Below are 16641 nucleotides of genomic sequence, written 5' to 3' on the forward strand. Positions count from 1 at the left end.
AAAATTTTCTATCAATTTAGAGGTAAATTCCACATAAAAATATATACCTAAATATCGTGCATTGTGGTTGCTCCGTTGCATTTGCGAAGGTGCAAAGTAAAATATTCTTATTTTCAAATGCTTTATACAAATAGGGCGATGGGGTTTAATATCCTCCCTCTCTTTCCGTTGCATTCTCTCTCTATAAACATGGCATGAGTGGACTCTTTAAAAGAGCCGAGTCACCAGAACCGTGCTTCACATCCAAAATTATACTGAGACACAGTCTACACGTATCCAGAACCGTGCCTGGGGCAAATCTACGTTCTTGGATACGCGGAGACTACCCAGAACCGTGCCTATCTAGCTAGTTCTATGCCTGACACCGACTACAGTACTTGGGCGTCGTTTTGTCCTCATGCCGCTAGAGGTCGCCACTATACGGTGTACAGGGCGAGGGCGATGGCGGTGACGTACGTCGTGAGGATACCAGGCAGCACCACACCAGCAGATGCCTGTATGGGAGTAAAGATAAATTACAGCATATCTAGTCTGTGTAACGCAAACTCTGCCGTCCGTGGCCCCTACGTTAAGCGATTTAATCAGGCTACAGCACATCCTGTTTGAGGAGTAACAGTGACGTGGGCAAACGTACCGTTACATCCGTGTCGTCGTACACCTCGTACACGCTGACTGTCCCGCTGACCGTCCCGGCCACCAGGAGAAGCGGGCTGCCGTCGGGACTGTCCTCTGCGGCAACGAATCTGGGAGAAAAAAGGATCATTGTATTTTTCGATACCGAAAGAGAGACAGAGAAAGAGAGAAAGAGAGAAAGAGAGAAAGAGAGAAAGAGAGAGAGAGAGAGAGATGATTTATTTATCAAAATCAAACACTTTCAGTACAAGTGGCTGAATTGTAGTTTGTACAGTGTTTTTTTACTAGGCAGCCGTATTTAAGGCGATGGGAAGATTTGCCCTTTAGCTTCCTGGAGGAAGAAGTGGGAGCCACAAAGGACGCCTGGAGAGTCCTTGCTGTCAACAGAAGCACCTGGAGATAACTGCCTATGTACAGCGGCAAAACTTCTACCTTGAAGCCCGCGGACTATTGATAAATTGCCGCATTAAAGACGTACCTAAGATCTTCCGGGTCCACGTCTCCGACCGAGCGCGAGTCGTACGCCTCCCGCCAGGTCCCCGCCGGCGCGCCCGGCCAGTAGATGCTCTGGAAGACCGGGGAGATGATGTCCGTGTCCGGGAGCGTGTACAGCATGATGGTGGAGGACCGCTCGTTCGCCACGAACAGGACGGTCTGGCCTCCGACTGAGCCGATCGCGACGGCTTCTGTCTCTGGCCCCTGAAATAAAAACAACATGAAAGACATGAAAATTTAGCCAGAACAATACTCAGGCACGTACACGTGTCCAGAATCTATGTTCTTGGATACGCGAAGGCTATTTAGAACAGTGTTTGTTTCTAATCCTAACCCATCCAGGCAGAGAACTGGATAGACAAGATTCTGGATAAGATAACCTTACACCATGTGTTGATGTCCAAAAGAAAGCCGGAGTGTCTTTTAAGGCTCAAAGTCAACCTCAAGGTCAACCTGACTAATTCATCCGCTCGCTCTGTGCGATCAAAGCGTTCCAATATCACCCTATTGGCATTAAAGGGGTACCAAGGCCACAATAGTGGCATAAAGAGCACTAAAGGCCGCAGCTTTTGCCGTGAAAGAGAACCCAGGTTACGGTATTGGCACAACATTATATTGTGCCAAGGTCAGTAACTGAACACGCCACCGTATTGAACTTGAGCTATATATCGAATACAGATGCCATTCAGTGCCTGCAGTATCGCCAAGGTTTGTGGCAGAGCAGAACCTCTTAAGTACAAGGGGAAACATCGTCATATACCGACAGTATGGACACCTCCGACGCCGCGTTTTACGCCGAGAACAGCACCCTGCAGAGCGAGCATGTGCACCAGATCATGGCGCAGCACTTGAAATGGGAGCAGGAGGACAGAGTGCTGGACGTGGGCTGCGGGACGGGACGGACCTCGCAGTACATCGCACAGCGAGGAGTCAAGTCGGTGGTCGGGATTGACTTGTCGCCAGATTTCGTCAGGTAGGAAAGGAAGTACGCCATAAAACAGTTACTCAGGCAACTGGAGAGTTGTCAGAAAAGCTAGCCTGGGTGCCATGGCAGACCAAAACTTTGCGTCCAGTGTGCTATGGGTCTGGCACCCAGGCTATAGCAGTGTCATTAATCATGACGAAAGGTAGTGAATGCTACCTGAAACGTCTGCCCCTTTCCAAAATCATATCCAGTTACTGTTTTTTTTGGCTTTTGTTTTTTACTCCGTGAAGGAGGTCAGGACCTCGTGAGTGTTGTGAAGAGCTGTTGTTTCGTGTTAGCAGTCAAAACACTGGGTTCTATTTGTGGAATCGGCATGCAATTTTATACGCCGTCTGTGGGCATGCCCGTGTTGATGCACGAATGTGTATTTTTGCCGTTGCTGTTTTCGCGGTCAATGTAATATTGCAGACGCACCCCTACAATTATGAGGCAAATTGGAATGGTCCAGAAAAACCCGTTGTTTGGAATAGCGGTGGGACGCGCGGAGGGGTCGATAAGTGGTACTATAGATGTTCGTAGCCAAAACGCATTGTTCCGTACGTAGCATTTCTGTGTAATTTGGCATGTGGTGTGCCATTATGCCCCTGGTGATGCACGTCTTTTTATTTTTACCCTAGCAGTTTTGATATTGGAGTAAATGCTTATTTTTGAAACATCCCTATAATGTCGTTGAAATGTTTTGCCCGGGTATCTGACCGGCGGTAGTAACACTTTATTCCAGTCAAAGAAGTACTCTGTTATCATCTCTTTCCAACATAGTAGAGCTACAGCATCTCAATGACAGTTCCCTATGTTCCTTACTACTTCGAGGGTCTACATCACTTTCACACCTACAAAACTGTAATGTTTTTGATGTAGTTCAAAGCTTCATTTACTGTACGGTGTGTCACCCCGCGGTGTTCTCGCTCGGGTGGCCTTGACCTCACGAAGCCATGACGTCATTTTGCAACCTTATGTGTGAGAGTCTAAAACAGGTTTACCCAAATGTCACCGACCAGTTTGCAATTCATTTCCTCCGTGTGAATCTTACCCTTCCAATAACTTTATCAACAAACGATATTCTATCATTTAATATTAGTATTGTGAAATTCCAGATTTTTTTCGCGTGTACGGAAGTACTGTTTTGGGTACATGAACTGTGTTTGTGTGTGAGATGCAAAATACCAGGAGGTCAAAAGGTGAGACACAGGAAATGGGGTGAACTTGAGGTTGACAGCACGCGGGTGGGGCTAGATTGACGGGCAGAATGGCAGGAGGTCAAAATTAAAGGTCAGATACAAGAAATGGCAAAGAAACCCCAAAGCCTGAAACTTCCGATTTCCTGCTGTGTGGTGAATAGATCCCTCTTTCTTGCCTTTCAGGTACACAGAGGAAAACAAACGAAACAGAAATGTGTCCTTCTGCGTTGCCGACATCCAGCGCTCGTCTGACCTGCAGCCGGCCTGGAGGCAGTCATTCGACAAGGCGGTGAGTTTCTACGTCCTGCATCTGGTCAGAGACAAGAGGATCGCTCTGGAGAACATCAGCGCCTGTCTGAAACCCGACGGACGACTGCTCATGATCGTCCCGACGGACGATAACGTCCTGATGGTGACGACACGGTTCATGTCGGCTCACCAGAGATGGGGGAGGTATCTCGCCGACTGTCCTCAGATGATGCCCTGGTCAGCTGACGACCAGGAGGGCCTGAGTCGTCTCGTCGAAGACTGCGGATTTGAGGTAAACGCAAAGTAACTTTTAAACTAGAAAGGTAACATTTGCAAAGCACATGCATAATGTTTACATTCGCATATGGTTTGCTCTGTTAATTCTTGCTCAAACACACTCACATATATATGGTCAGGCAGGAGTCTAAATCCCTCCTGCTATAAAATTGCAACATGATGTAACCCAACACTAGTTACCATGGTAACAGGCAGTCTGGTTCAGGTCATTGACCTTTTTGGTTTGGAGAAGAAGAGGAAACGTAGCGTACACAGTGTTTCCAAATTCGTTCATACACTTGGAACTTCTTATACCACCTCTCTATTTCGAGAGGTTGTGCACAAATTCGTATATTAGAAAGTTTATTGCAAATACTTGCCCGAGGGCTAATTGCAGTTACAAACAACACAAGAAAGAAAATATAATGGTATGTGAGACTATATCTACTTCTAGCATTATACTATATTCTACAGCATACATGGTACTAGTTTTACTGAGTTGGACATCTTCTTTTTAGGCAATGGAAGACGAATTTACCCACTTCTTCTATAATATGTGGGTTCTTTGATTTTAGTAGTAAAATTATTACAATGTCTTCATCAATCGATTCATTTAAGCCGTGTAAGCTGAAGAAATGGTTTTACCTGTTGTTGCAGGTGTTGTCGTGTGAGTGGCCGCTCCTGCGCCACTGGTACGGGTCTGAGGAGGACACCGTGAGCGCCATGCTGCCGTTCCTGGGTCTCCGCCACGTCCCGGAGGACGAGCAGGCCGACTTCCTCTCCAACTGGTGGGCCTGCGCCAGGAGCATGACTGATTTGTCAGGCTGCAGCGTCGCGATAGACTCAGCCGGTAGAGTGGCGTGGTCTTTCCGTATCTTCATCATCCACGCGAGGAGGGTTTAATCATAGACGATAAGTTTTATTTATATGTACATACCCGATGGCTAATTGCAACGTGTTACATGAGCCTCAACCTCTAGTTTTTAAATTGTTATTTTATTTTATTCACATGGATTTTTGAGCATTGAATAGGAAGCACTTGTTGTGCTTATGTAAATCCGCTGCTCATAAAACATAATACAAATGTAAACATAAAGATGACATAAAGTATAGCATTAACATAAAATGAAAGTGGCTGGCGCACCAATACCTAGCATAACATTATTGAGATTGGTCAAATCTTCCAGAGTGGTGGATATAGTTAAACACAATATCAAAGATACGGCAGTTGGTAGGGTAAGGGAGGCTGGGGCTACCTGTAAGAAGTAAAGTACATAATGTGGCGTCATTTACGTTGAGTGGGTCGGAAGGAAGTATGTTTTCAAGATGAAGGCAAGATATGGATAACAACATTTTGGTCCTTTCAGTATTATAACATTTGCAGTGTAATAAATAGTGTTCTGGTGTCTCATTTAAATTGTTAATATCGATTTGTGTGTTCATTGTTGATGTTTTGATGTATTTATGTCTTTTTAAATGTATTCACTGGTTTTTTACTGTATTTTCCATGTATGTGATTATGTAATTTTAATGTTTGAGCCTTGGAAGACTAGCCCTGCAGGGATAAAAGGCTTCGAAATAAATGAAACGTGAAACTATGTATAGAAACAGTATACAGGCAGTGCAGTGCAGGTTAACAATGGTATCAAATAGAACAAGTCACTATATACAGTAGCCTGGAGTTCAGCCTTGTTAGCTTTAGTCCGTTTCCCAAGATCCGCTACATATGTATTCCAAGAACTACTACGGAATACTCATACAGTCTAAGCTTTGTAATTGTTTCACTCCTTTTCTGGAAGCAGTGGAAGAAGAAAATAAAAATGAAGGTAGAAAACAGTACAGGTGTGCATGGCTGTTTTATTCACTTCAACCAATTCATTCCACATACAGACGCGTCATACACTGTTTTACAGCGACGGGTTTATACAAATTATTCAAATACAAACAATCAAAAGCGCAATGCGCGGTCTCTTCCAAGCAGGTTAGATAGACCGCTTCTAAGTGTCCATCGCGATCAGCAGTTCAACCAACAATACCCGTTAACAATTTCATCAGGTTGGTGAATGATTGAATAGCAAAGTTCTTTCATAACCACTTTTTTTAACACGAGCCAACCTCATGCGATCAAATAGTTCGTATACGCACGTCTACCCGGATCACTGGAATGTGTTGCATTTAGTGCTAGTAGTGGGCATACATTGCCCACAATGATTTCAATGCTAGGCATTTGAACATTAGCATACCGTGCTTATAATTATGTCACGTTCAAAGTGACATAATTATCGGAGAAACATTGGGTGTACACCACCTTTTAAAAATATAATATGTACACGAAACAGCCAAGGGGATATACAACAAGAAACACTGGTGACCTGAGGCCACTTTAAAATAAATAAAAACGTTTTGGGTGCAACAAACAATGACGGAAACAAACACACATAAGGCACTGTGAATATGAACACAGAATGAATAAAATACATCTGACCAAGAAAAAATTCTACCCATTCTAGAGTGAAACGCCACAAAAATATATATTTATCCAAATATCGTGGATGCTGCATTGCATTTGCAAAGTAAAATATTCTTATTTTCAAATGCTTTTTACAAATAGGGCTATGGGGTTTAATATCCTCCCTCCCTCTCTTTCCATTGCTTTCTCTCTCTATAAACATGGCATGAGTAGACTCTTTAAAAGAGCCCAGTCACCGTACGTGCTTCACATCCAAAATCATACCCAGGCCGCACGGTCCACACGTATCCAGAACCGTGCCTGGGGCAAATCTACGTTCTTGGATACGCGGAGACTACCCAGAACCGTGCCTGTCTAGCTAGTTCTGTACCTGAATCAGTTAGGGTTAGGATCAGGCATGGTTCTTGATAGTTCCACATTAACACACATCCTCCGTGGGCGAGTTGACCAGCACCGACCGCAGAACTTGGGCGTCGCCACTATACGGTGTACAGGGCGAGTGCGATGGCGGTGACGTATGTCGTGAGAATACCGGGCAGCACCACACCAGCAGATGCCTGTATGGGAGTAAAGATAAATTACTGCGTATCTAATCTGTGTAACGCAAACTCTGCCGTCCGGGGCTTAAGTGGCCCCTACGTAAAAGCGATTTAATCAGGCTACAGCACATCCTGTTTGAGGAGTAATGTGATGTGGGCAAACGTACCGTTACTTCCGTGTCGTCGTACACCTCGTACACGCTGACTGTCCCGCTGACCGTCCCGGCCACCAGGAGAAGCGGGCTGCCGTTAGGACTGTCCTCTGCCGCAACGAATCTGGGAGAAATAATAATAAAAGAGAACCATTGTATTTTTCGTACTACTGGACGACTGGTGAATCTTTGAGAGAGTGAGTGAGAGAGAGAGAGATATGATTTATTTATCTAAATTAAACACTTAAAACAAAAGTGGCTGAAGTGTAGTTTGCACAGTGTTTTTTTTTTACTAGGCAGCCCTTCAGATTTGCTCTTCAACTTCCTGGAGGAAGAAGAGGGAGCCACAAAGGACACATGGAAAGTCCTTGCTGTCAACAGAAGACTCTGGAGATAACTATCTACAGCCGCCAAACTTCTATCTTGAAGCCCGCGGACGATTGATAGATTGTCGCATTAAAGACGCACCTAAGATCTTCCGGGTCCACGTCTCCGACCGTGCGCGAGTCGTACGCCTGCCGCCAGGTGCCCGCCGGCGCGCCCGGCCAGTAGATGCTCTGGAAGACCGGGGAGATGATGTCCGTGTCCGGGAGCGTGTACAGCATGATGGTGGAGGACCGCTCGTTCGCCACGAACAGGACGGTCTGGCCTCCGACTGAGCCGATCGCGACGGCTTCTGTCTCTGGTCCCTGAAATGAAAACATGAAAGACATGAAGACTTTTGTAGTAAATGGCAAAACCAATATTATAAATCAACCAACCAATCAATCAATCAATTACAGGTGTTAAACCACATACAATCACCCTGTTGCATTGTATAGTCTTTTCATCTTAATTTTATTTTTATCTTCTAAAGGTTTTGATATTGTTACAATATGGCTTAGTTTGTTGTCAGTATTCACCTTTTTACAAGACCTCTTGTCGAAGTTCTTCCTTATGTCCTTGTCGAGGGCCGCGTCATTGTAGTACGAGTTGAAGATGTCGGGATGGAAGCTGGCGATCATCCTCTCGGCGTCGTCTCCGCTGTCCCACACCAGACTCACGTCCTCCGCGTCCCACACGGAGAACCCTCGGCCTCCAAACGCGTGCAGCGCCGAGAACTTCGTCTGGTCCCATCGGTCCCTCCCGTCGAAGACGCTGAAGCGGCAGAACACGGTGTTAGTGACGCGGGTATACAAAATAGTACCGACAACATTCCTGTATACTGGATAGTAAGTCTCATGTGAGCGTCATCAACAGGGTATAAATGGTAACGTATAAATTCTGAGATATAAAATATGTCAGGTTTGAGACTGTGAACGTATGATTTGTATTGTGACGATTTTCCAGGTATAAATGCGCCAGACAACGAAAATGGTTAGCTTTTCTGTAGTTTGTACCTTAAACTTAAACACATATCCATTTTTTGTATTCCTAAAGTGCAGTTACCTTAATTTTAGAAATTCCCATAGCTATGGAAAGTTACTAGTAAACTGTGTTGTGGTACCTGAAGCGGATACAGCTGAGTTCCGTCTCGTGTCCAAGCGCTCTCCTGACGCGCCCGGAGCTGAAGCCGGATCCGAGAAGAGAGTCTGTGGGAGACCAACATTGCAATGATGTTAATTACTCCATGAAAAATGGAGGTATTGTTTTTGGCTTGTCTGTGTGTGTGTGTGTGTCTGTCTGTGCGTTTGTGTTTCCGCACATTTGTAGTCAGCATAACTTCATAACGCCTTTATGGGTTGTGATGATATTTGGTATGCTGGTAAGTCTTAGGAAGACAAAGGTTAAGGTCAAATATGGGCGCTATGGTCTTGACTTTTTGCCGTGACAGATAGCTTTTCATGTCAAGAATAAGTAGTGTAAATTTGGTCCCCCTAGCAGCTTGTTCTGGAACTGCAGGGGACGACTAACGTCGATGTAAGATGGACAATCAAGCAGTGAGAGATACACAAGAAATCAGTTGCTCAAGCAGCTTGATAGATTTGGTGCCATAGATTTTTAAAGACCGGAACTGGATTTAAAACTTTGAAAGACTTGATTAGGACCAGAAAATTCGTAGCCTCTACCATGCCTCAGAAGCAGTTGGAAAGACTAGAAATTGGCCAAATAGACAGAGTTGCCTTGGTCCCCTGAAGGAGTGCAATTTGACATACCTGTAACGTTATAGTCAATACGTAGTTACCTGTCTAGCTGACCAATTTCTATTCTTTCCAGCCGCTTCTGAGGCCTGTTAGAGGCTACCAGATAGAGAATCCGTGCCTATGGCTCATTAATTACCTTTCATGATGTCTCTCCCCTTGACGCTGTCTGTGAACTCCTCCCCGCCGATCTGGATCTCCTTGTCGTCGCCCTCGTTCGCCGTGAGGATGTAATGTCTGCCCCGGTGGGAGAAGGTCTTCATGCCGTCCGGCTGGAACAGGCTGTAGATCGGCCACTCTCGCAGGTTGATTCCTGTAGGGCACAGGCGGAAGGGGGAGGGAGTCCAACAGGCGTGAGAAAACAAACAAACAAACAAACAAACAAACAAACAAACAAACAAACAAACAAACAAAGTTTCCTGTCTGACCTGTTGTAGTCTGCAGGTAATCGCTGTCACTGAACTGAGAGAGAGAGAGACCCTAGCCATATGAACAAAAAGTTTAAGAGAGTGTTTGAGCCATATTTTACCTCCATCCTCGTCACTAGTGTCCAGACTCGCCGTGCCCCAGTATTTGGACCCGAGAGGGTAGATTTCTTCAAAACTGGCGGTCGCCATGTCCAGCACGGCTATGGCGTTGTTTTCCTATAGCACAAAATAAAAACTGCGTCACATCTCAACGACTTTCTTCTGTTGTATATCGGAAAGCTTTCTGTAAGCAAAACCTCGGTGTGTATGGGGGCAAACATCTTGTTCTTGGATTCGTATTGGCACAACCAAATCCGAAGGGATGACCTGATGTTCTTGCAGATATCGAAGGGCTCAGGCAGGACAGTAAGCTTGTAATGTATGGATAGATTTCATGACAGAGGAGTTGGTCCGAGAGTGGCAAACTGTATACTAAATCCCTTGGCATGTTAGCTGTCTAATTGAAGAGTTCTGAACAGTTATATTCGGCCAATTTTCATCAGTTTTACTTGGCCAATCTCTACTTTCCAGCCACTTCTGAAGCCTGCATGATAGAAGCTAATTTTGTATCCTTACCTGAAGCACAACGTAGGCCTTAGTCTCGTCGTGGCTGAACGCCAGGTACTCCGGCTCCAGTGACTGTGAGAGGCTGAACCGCGTCACCTGCGTGTTGTTTCCCGCACCGTGCGTCACTTCCGGAAACAGCCATCGAAGCCCCTTAGCTTGGTATCGGTACGCACTGCGTCAAAAAGAAAAAAAAATACCTTGAATAATTCAATTATTTCATGAGGTTGGCGAATCATGGGAGTCCTTTGTTCACAAACACTTGTTCAACCGTAGAGCGACGTATCAACGACCCCGCCATTCATATAGATGGTGACCAGCCCCTCAAACTTGCTACATAATGTAATCATCCAAAACCACAGGATGTCTGCTACAGCACCAGTTACCATGGTGACAGCCGTCTGGTCCAAGTCAATGACCTTATGTGTTTGGAGAATAATAACGATAAGAAGAAACTGAGCAAAGACAATTCTGCGAAGGTAAACATAAAAGGAAAACGTACAAGCAAACAAACAAACAAACAGACAGACAGACAGACAAATACAAAAACAGCTTACTGTTGCTCAAACTTGTGAAAGGTGGCTGTTCGAACGGTGGGTTCGATCTCGTTGGCGAGGTCACCCGAACGGAACTCGACAATCGTCGCCGAGCCTTCGGGATCCACGATGTCTCCCGACTCGGTGTTCGCCGGCTCGCCCTCGTTGCAGGTCACCAACTTACGGCAGTCCTTGGTGAACTTCAGCATGTCCGGTAGAGGGCCAACTGTGGATGGAGGGGTTTATAATAATTGTCAAAAACTTTCGTGTGATGCGATCACAATACAATTAAAGGCAGTAAGAATGGCAAAGAAAAAAAAATTCTCAATGAGAAAGCCTGGTATAGATATTAACTGCCATTTCATAGCTCATCGCTGTGCCCATGTCATATTTGAAATAGCCCAAAGAAACAAGCTAGGTTAGGAGTCCCTTTATTATGCGCCACCACAAGCTATAGAAGTTGATATAGAACCAGCCTACGATTTGAAAAACGCTTTATCGTAGAACGATATCTTGACAATACCGACACATCTTACCTTGGATGGTATGGATCAGGCGCAGATCGTTCTGTACCGGGTCGTACATTTCGTAGATGAGAACCGTTCCGGGTCTGGTGTGGGGCTCGGCGTGTATGGCCACGGCGATGTAGTTCCCGCAGGAGTCAATGTCGGTCGCGCCCCCTGGCAGATATTGTCGGAACACCACCCTAGGCGTGCTCGGATCCTGGATATCGATGATGTTGAGAATGGTCGCTTCGCCTGGAGGTTAGATGTGATAGGCGTTAACTGATACAACTTAGTAAACTAGAAAGGTGTTTACCTTCGCATATGGTCTGCTCTGTTACTCAAACACATTCACACAATATATATGGTGACAGGAATCTAAATCCTCCCGAAGCTTGGTAGAGGCTAGTCAGTTGTATCTGTATCTGTATAGCCGGTATAACCGCCTTTCGGCGTAACGCACCAGCTTCGCAGGCACGCGGCGTGGCGGCAGCTGGCTATATTACTCCCATCGACATGTTACACCTAACCCTTGAAATTCTAACTCTAGACATTGTTTAAAGCTATCTAATGACAATGCCCCTATTGTACTTGGTGACAGTGAGTTCCACTCTGCGATAGTTCTAGGAATATGTTTGCTCACCGACTGTATAGATGTAGTGGTTCCTGGGATCGTAGGTCATCTGTTCCACGGCGCCGTGGTCCCCCATGCTGTACAGCGGCGCGCCGTCTCCTGTGAACCCGTGCGGCAGGTACATGGAGGACAGGCGGCGCAGGCTGACCGCTCCCAGGACACTCGGGACGACCAGCAGGGCCAGGTACGCGGACAAGAACATGGCAGAAGACATCTTGGATTTGGGAAAAGTCTCGAAACACCTGGGGTAAATTACAAAAGGGACTGAAGTCAGCGTAAATAGGTACAAAGCTATAGTGTACTAGCCTTAAGCGATGTTAATAATTTCTGCCAAGGTAAGTGGATTCATTCCTCAAGCTAAACCGGCATCTTATCACACCATAGCCGTCCCTCACTTAGACACCTGGAGCTGCATAGTTCCTTGTTTTAGAACTTGATAATGATTTTATTCAGCATGAGTCTCTGTCAAGGTGAATAATGTACACCGTTTGGTTGTCGTAGTAAGCCTAAACTTCTGCTTAGAGACGTTAGTGTAGGTTACACTGTCGTGGGGGAACCCATACTAAAAAGTAAGGATTAAACTAGTACGCACGGCTAAAGTTCTGTAGAGAGTAGCTGATTACAAGTTAAGATGATTTCTAAAACCTCGTTTCGGCAAGCTATAAGTCGCAACGCGTAACATATCACAAAGAACTCTTTTGTTGGCGGACTTGACGTATATTGTTCCCAGCGCCAACACGTGAACCGGAAGTCTAACCACGCCCCTTTCACGTGCTCCTCGAATGTGACCTGCATGCGGCTAGCAAAAAACACGTGGGACGTATACTTGGGAATAGCTAACCTCCAAGCAGATCCCTTTTGGTGCCAAAAAGACAGTATCAAATTGGCCAGCAGGCACTATCCATTAGCCAGAGAAGGTCGCAGGCCATCGACGGTGGTGGGTGTACCGCCATATATAAAAAGCTAACGATCATTCCCCCGCAACCTCTGCTTGAAGAGTAGGGATTAGCCTCTACCGGGCTTCAGAGGCGACTTGAAAGAGTACATAGAAATGGGCCAGACAGACAGATAACATGCCAGGGGGGTAGTCAACAGTCTGGCACTCAGGTACTAGGTTTAAGGGCGGTTTGATAAAGGGCGTGAGGTAGCCTATCAGGTCGGCCACTTGATACAGTGATACCATATCGTTGCACACAATAGGAACTCTCCAAGCAGAGGTTGTGGGGGAATGATCGTTACAATTTTATATATGGCCGTTTTTTTTTGTCGCTACCCCCACCAACCCGTCGGTAGCCGGCGACCTTCTCTGGCTAATGGATACTGCCTGGCAATTTTATACTGTCTTTTTGCCACCGAAAGGGATCTGCTTGGAGATTACACAATAGGATCGTTTCTTATCAGGTTAATCCTAAATCCTTCGCTTTTATCAAACGATATTAGATTACCTGTTAGGAAAAGAAAGTTGATCCAGTTTTAGCTCAGTGAAGAGCTACTCTTCCACTTGTCGTGACAGAGAAGACAGATGCTATGTGTGCAGCATTAACAGGATTATTGAACAGTGGACTACAGCTTAACGTCCCGTCCTATATTAGCTAAGAACTGCGACCCTTTCCAGTAACGTGTATGTCGGTTGAGCGACAACAGTCGGGATTCGAACTCCCAACCTCTTGATCTTCAGACAGGGTGAGCCACTACTGGTCAGGACTACGAGCGCTACTCAGCGTATGATGTAGTGACTACGCACGCCACTGATTATATAAATACACTGACCTACTGACCAACTAGAGACGTAGTCATAAATTTCCATTCCAGCCAAGCTCTTGTGACAAAAGTATCGATCTCTGTTTCGCCTATGTGCTAGCGCTGTGCTAGACTATAGCTAGTGTTATACCTGATACTTGCACGTATATAGGGTCATTTACAATGCACAGAAGTAAAAAAGAAATAATGTACATCTATTTCATTTTGTATGATACGTAAATATACGCCAACAAATATGAGGGAAGTTCCGTGCAAATTTCAGTAGAATTGTGCCGCAGATCCTAACTAGTGGTTATCTGTACACATCCGTGTCCATAATATCACCAGGGTCCATAATATCGCCATCTTGAGAAAAATTGTGCTTAAAGTTTTTTTTTTTTCCTGCAACATACTTTTGGTACACACTCCTGCACACCTCAAATGTACATACCTAGGGTATGTTGCAGTAAAAATATCTTAAAAGCACACTATATCTCAAGGTGGTGATATTATGGACCCTGGTGATATTATGGACACGGATTTTCTATCGCTGAATAATGTCCAACAAAAAATCGAACCACGAAAGAGACGTACTGCACTCGTACTGTAAGACCGGATGTAGCAAACTTTCGACATAAATATATTCAAAGCAGAACTCTCTTTCCTGCTTCGTTTCAGTGGCCTGTATGTTAGCCTTAAAACACCGTCATTGATATTTTGGGAGTATACTATGTTCACGTGGGTGACCCAATTTTCCAGAAATATCAGTCAGTTATTAACGTGGTACGTGCTACTTTTAAACTTGTCTTGTAAAATAGCCTAGGTTAGACAAATCTGGAAAAAAATATGTCACTTACCTGTAAATTATATAGACGTTAACTGTGGCGGCTATGTAGGAGAAAGACTGTCCGTTCACGTGCGCTGTTGTCACTGTTCTGTGACGGTATGGTATGCCGAGATTCTTTCTCAAAAAGATACTAGTATGTGTAAAATGGCAGAGTCTACTCAAGTCCAAAAAAGGGGGTTTTAGGTGATGGGTGTAGTGAAAAAGAATAACTTATTTTGAACAAAGGTAACAGTTTTGTTGAAACCAACAAGCTATTTAAATTGTTCTAGACAAATTGGTCTGATTTTGTCTATTTTCACAATTTTCGAAGGGCTAATATTATTTTTTAAACACATACCATCCCTCAAATAAAATAATGTTGGACTACTAGTCCATGTGCCATGGTCATTTTACAGTGAGGGCCGTATCGTGGTGACCATGTGGGCCTGTGTGCCGTACTTCGATTTGATTGGTTCCCGCCTTCGACGAGCCCCTGTCGTCTGCGTGATCGCCGTCGTCTCGGCCAATCAGGCGGCGTTCCCGGCGTGACGTCACCGGGGCGTGATAGCCGCATGTGCGCGTGTGGGGCTGGGGCCGATTCACGTGTGTGACGACCGTGCACTCAGCGGGGTAAAACGGCGGGGGTATGTGATCCTTTCTGATCGTACCGCTGTATCCTTCTGAAGTTCTGAGAGATAACCTACAAATCAATAGTGCTGTTCAGTGTTCAGGCAAAACTATATATCCACATGCAGACTGGAGTTATACGCAGTTAAAAATTCGGGTTTTTCTAACATCTTCAGTGTTATAGATCCTGTAGTTAGAGACGTAGCACAGAAGTATAACACTTGTTACTTCTATACCTGTACCTATAGTTATAGCACAGAAGTATAACACTTGTTTCTTCTATACCTGTACCTATAGTTATAACACAGAAGTATAACACTTGCTTCCTCTATACCTGTACCTATAGTTATCCAGCTTAGTGCATTTGGCCCATGCAGGGCGTGAATATGCAATAAAGTTCATTGTCATTGTCATTGTCATTGTCATTGTTAAATTTATGTATGCACAGTTGGAACTTGCTTCACAATGACTTCTAGCAACACAGATGATATGTATCCACTTGTTTGTTTCTAGGTATATTTGTAGACCTCACTAAGATCAAAGTCCCTGTACTTTTGTTGTGTCAATTAACATTGCGTTGTATGATTGTATTTGGACGACGATAACTCCGGCCTACCTGCTGTAGGCTGCTGTCGTAATATTACTTCAAAATCAGCACCATTGAAAACAACGCAATCTAGGGAATTTGCTAAACAAGTAACAAGCTTCTATCTAGCTCGGATGTCAGATCGTTTCACATGTAGGCCAGTCATTTTCGCCAGTCTCCCGTGAGAAGCTGAGCTAACCAAGGGTATGTCATTGAGCTAACCAAGGAGGTTCAATGTAACGAACTTGTTCTGAGGTTATCTGTGATGGGGACATGTTGACCTAATTTCTGAGCAGATCTTTTGCCATTTGTCTCTCGAAGTTGGGCTGAAATAATGAAAAAGGGTTTCACCAGCCCAAAACCAAAAGCCGATAAAAAATGCCCACAACACGCCCTCCTCGGGATAGCTTCTGATCTGACACAGTGACAGTTCACAGCACATGGAACACGATACACACGTGTAATGAAGACCTGCACAGTGGACAGAACATGACACCCTTTGTGATCGCTGGCGTGAACAGGGCATGTTCATACTGTGGCCTGAGCGCGCTGGCGTGAATAGGGCATGTTCTAACTGTGGCTGGATATTCAGGGACTATTTCTACCTCCTGGGGCGGTCCCACACTGTGTGGGGACCCGTTCGTGACTCTGTGAATTTTGTAAGCAGGAGTTTTTCACCAACTGTGGTTTGCGCGCGCTGACGTGAACAGGGCATGTTCTAACTGTGGCTGGATATTCAGGGACGACGCCTATCTCCACGGGCGGTCCCCAACTGCGCGAGGACACGTTCATGACCCTGAAGCTTGCTAGCAGGAATTTTTCATTCACTGTACAATTCAGACAATATCAAATGTTGTATAGCGTAGACTCTGTGCGTAGATTATAATAGATTAGACCTTTAGGATCAACATGTGTTTCCGGTTTGCCGGCCAACGCAAGCAAAAACCCGTCGACCCTGGTAAATCGAACTGATCGAGGTGAAATATTTGTCCTTCTCCACAAGAAAACGGAATTAGCCATGATCCTAGTTCAGTTTTACATGGTTAAACTGTACCTGTTGG

The 16641-nt window shown here is 45.1% G+C and overlaps 2 protein-coding genes across 2 annotated transcripts; one reads left to right on the forward strand and one right to left on the reverse strand.

Annotated features, from left to right (window-relative positions):
* Positions 1 to 1895: 1895 nt before the first annotated feature.
* LOC109471513 (juvenile hormone acid O-methyltransferase-like) lies at positions 1896 to 4802 on the forward strand. Its single transcript, XM_019770851.1, has 3 exons — positions 1896 to 2101; positions 3475 to 3832; positions 4474 to 4802. The coding sequence occupies exons 1-3, from the start codon at positions 1896 to 1898 to the stop codon at positions 4717 to 4719; spliced, it is 810 nt and encodes a 269-aa protein (XP_019626410.1). The 3' UTR covers positions 4720 to 4802.
* A 1963-nt stretch (positions 4803 to 6765) lies between these two features.
* Positions 6766 to 12015, reverse strand: LOC109471583 (mesenchyme-specific cell surface glycoprotein-like). Its single transcript, XM_019770933.1, has 11 exons — positions 11811 to 12015; positions 11201 to 11422; positions 10686 to 10890; positions 10141 to 10303; positions 9627 to 9741; positions 9237 to 9410; positions 8464 to 8548; positions 7880 to 8114; positions 7446 to 7666; positions 6993 to 7101; positions 6766 to 6843 (listed from the first exon to the last, which is right to left on the reverse strand). Exons 1-11 carry the CDS (start codon positions 12013 to 12015, stop codon positions 6766 to 6768), a joined length of 1812 nt encoding a protein of 603 aa, XP_019626492.1.
* Between the last annotated feature and the right edge of the window lie 4626 nt (positions 12016 to 16641).

Source organism: Branchiostoma belcheri, unplaced genomic scaffold, assembly GCF_001625305.1.
Source record: "Branchiostoma belcheri isolate BF01 breed outbred unplaced genomic scaffold, Haploidv18h27 scaffold25, whole genome shotgun sequence".
Classification (NCBI taxonomy): Eukaryota; Metazoa; Chordata; class Leptocardii; order Amphioxiformes; family Branchiostomatidae; genus Branchiostoma; species Branchiostoma belcheri.

Excerpts from the sequence above, each read along its gene's own strand:
- LOC109471513 (XM_019770851.1), top strand. The coding sequence starts at position 1,896 with ATGGACACCTCCGACGCCGCGTTTTACGCCGAGAACAGCACCCTGCAG. Across the intron at positions 2,102-3,474 it reads TTGTCGCCAGATTTCGTCAG|GTACACAGAGGAAAACAAAC; the intron begins GTAGGAAAGGAA and ends CTTGCCTTTCAG. Across the intron at positions 3,833-4,473 it reads TCGAAGACTGCGGATTTGAG|GTGTTGTCGTGTGAGTGGCC; the intron begins GTAAACGCAAAG and ends CTGTTGTTGCAG.
- LOC109471583 (XM_019770933.1), bottom strand. The coding sequence starts at position 12,015 with ATGTCTTCTGCCATGTTCTTGTCCGCGTACCTGGCCCTGCTGGTCGTC. Across the intron at positions 10,304-10,685 it reads TTTCACAAGTTTGAGCAACA|TGCGTACCGATACCAAGCTA; the intron begins GTAAGCTGTTTT and ends TTTTTGACGCAG. Across the intron at positions 8,549-9,236 it reads GGGGAGAGACATCATGAAAG|ACTCTCTTCTCGGATCCGGC; the intron begins GTAATTAATGAG and ends GGTCTCCCACAG.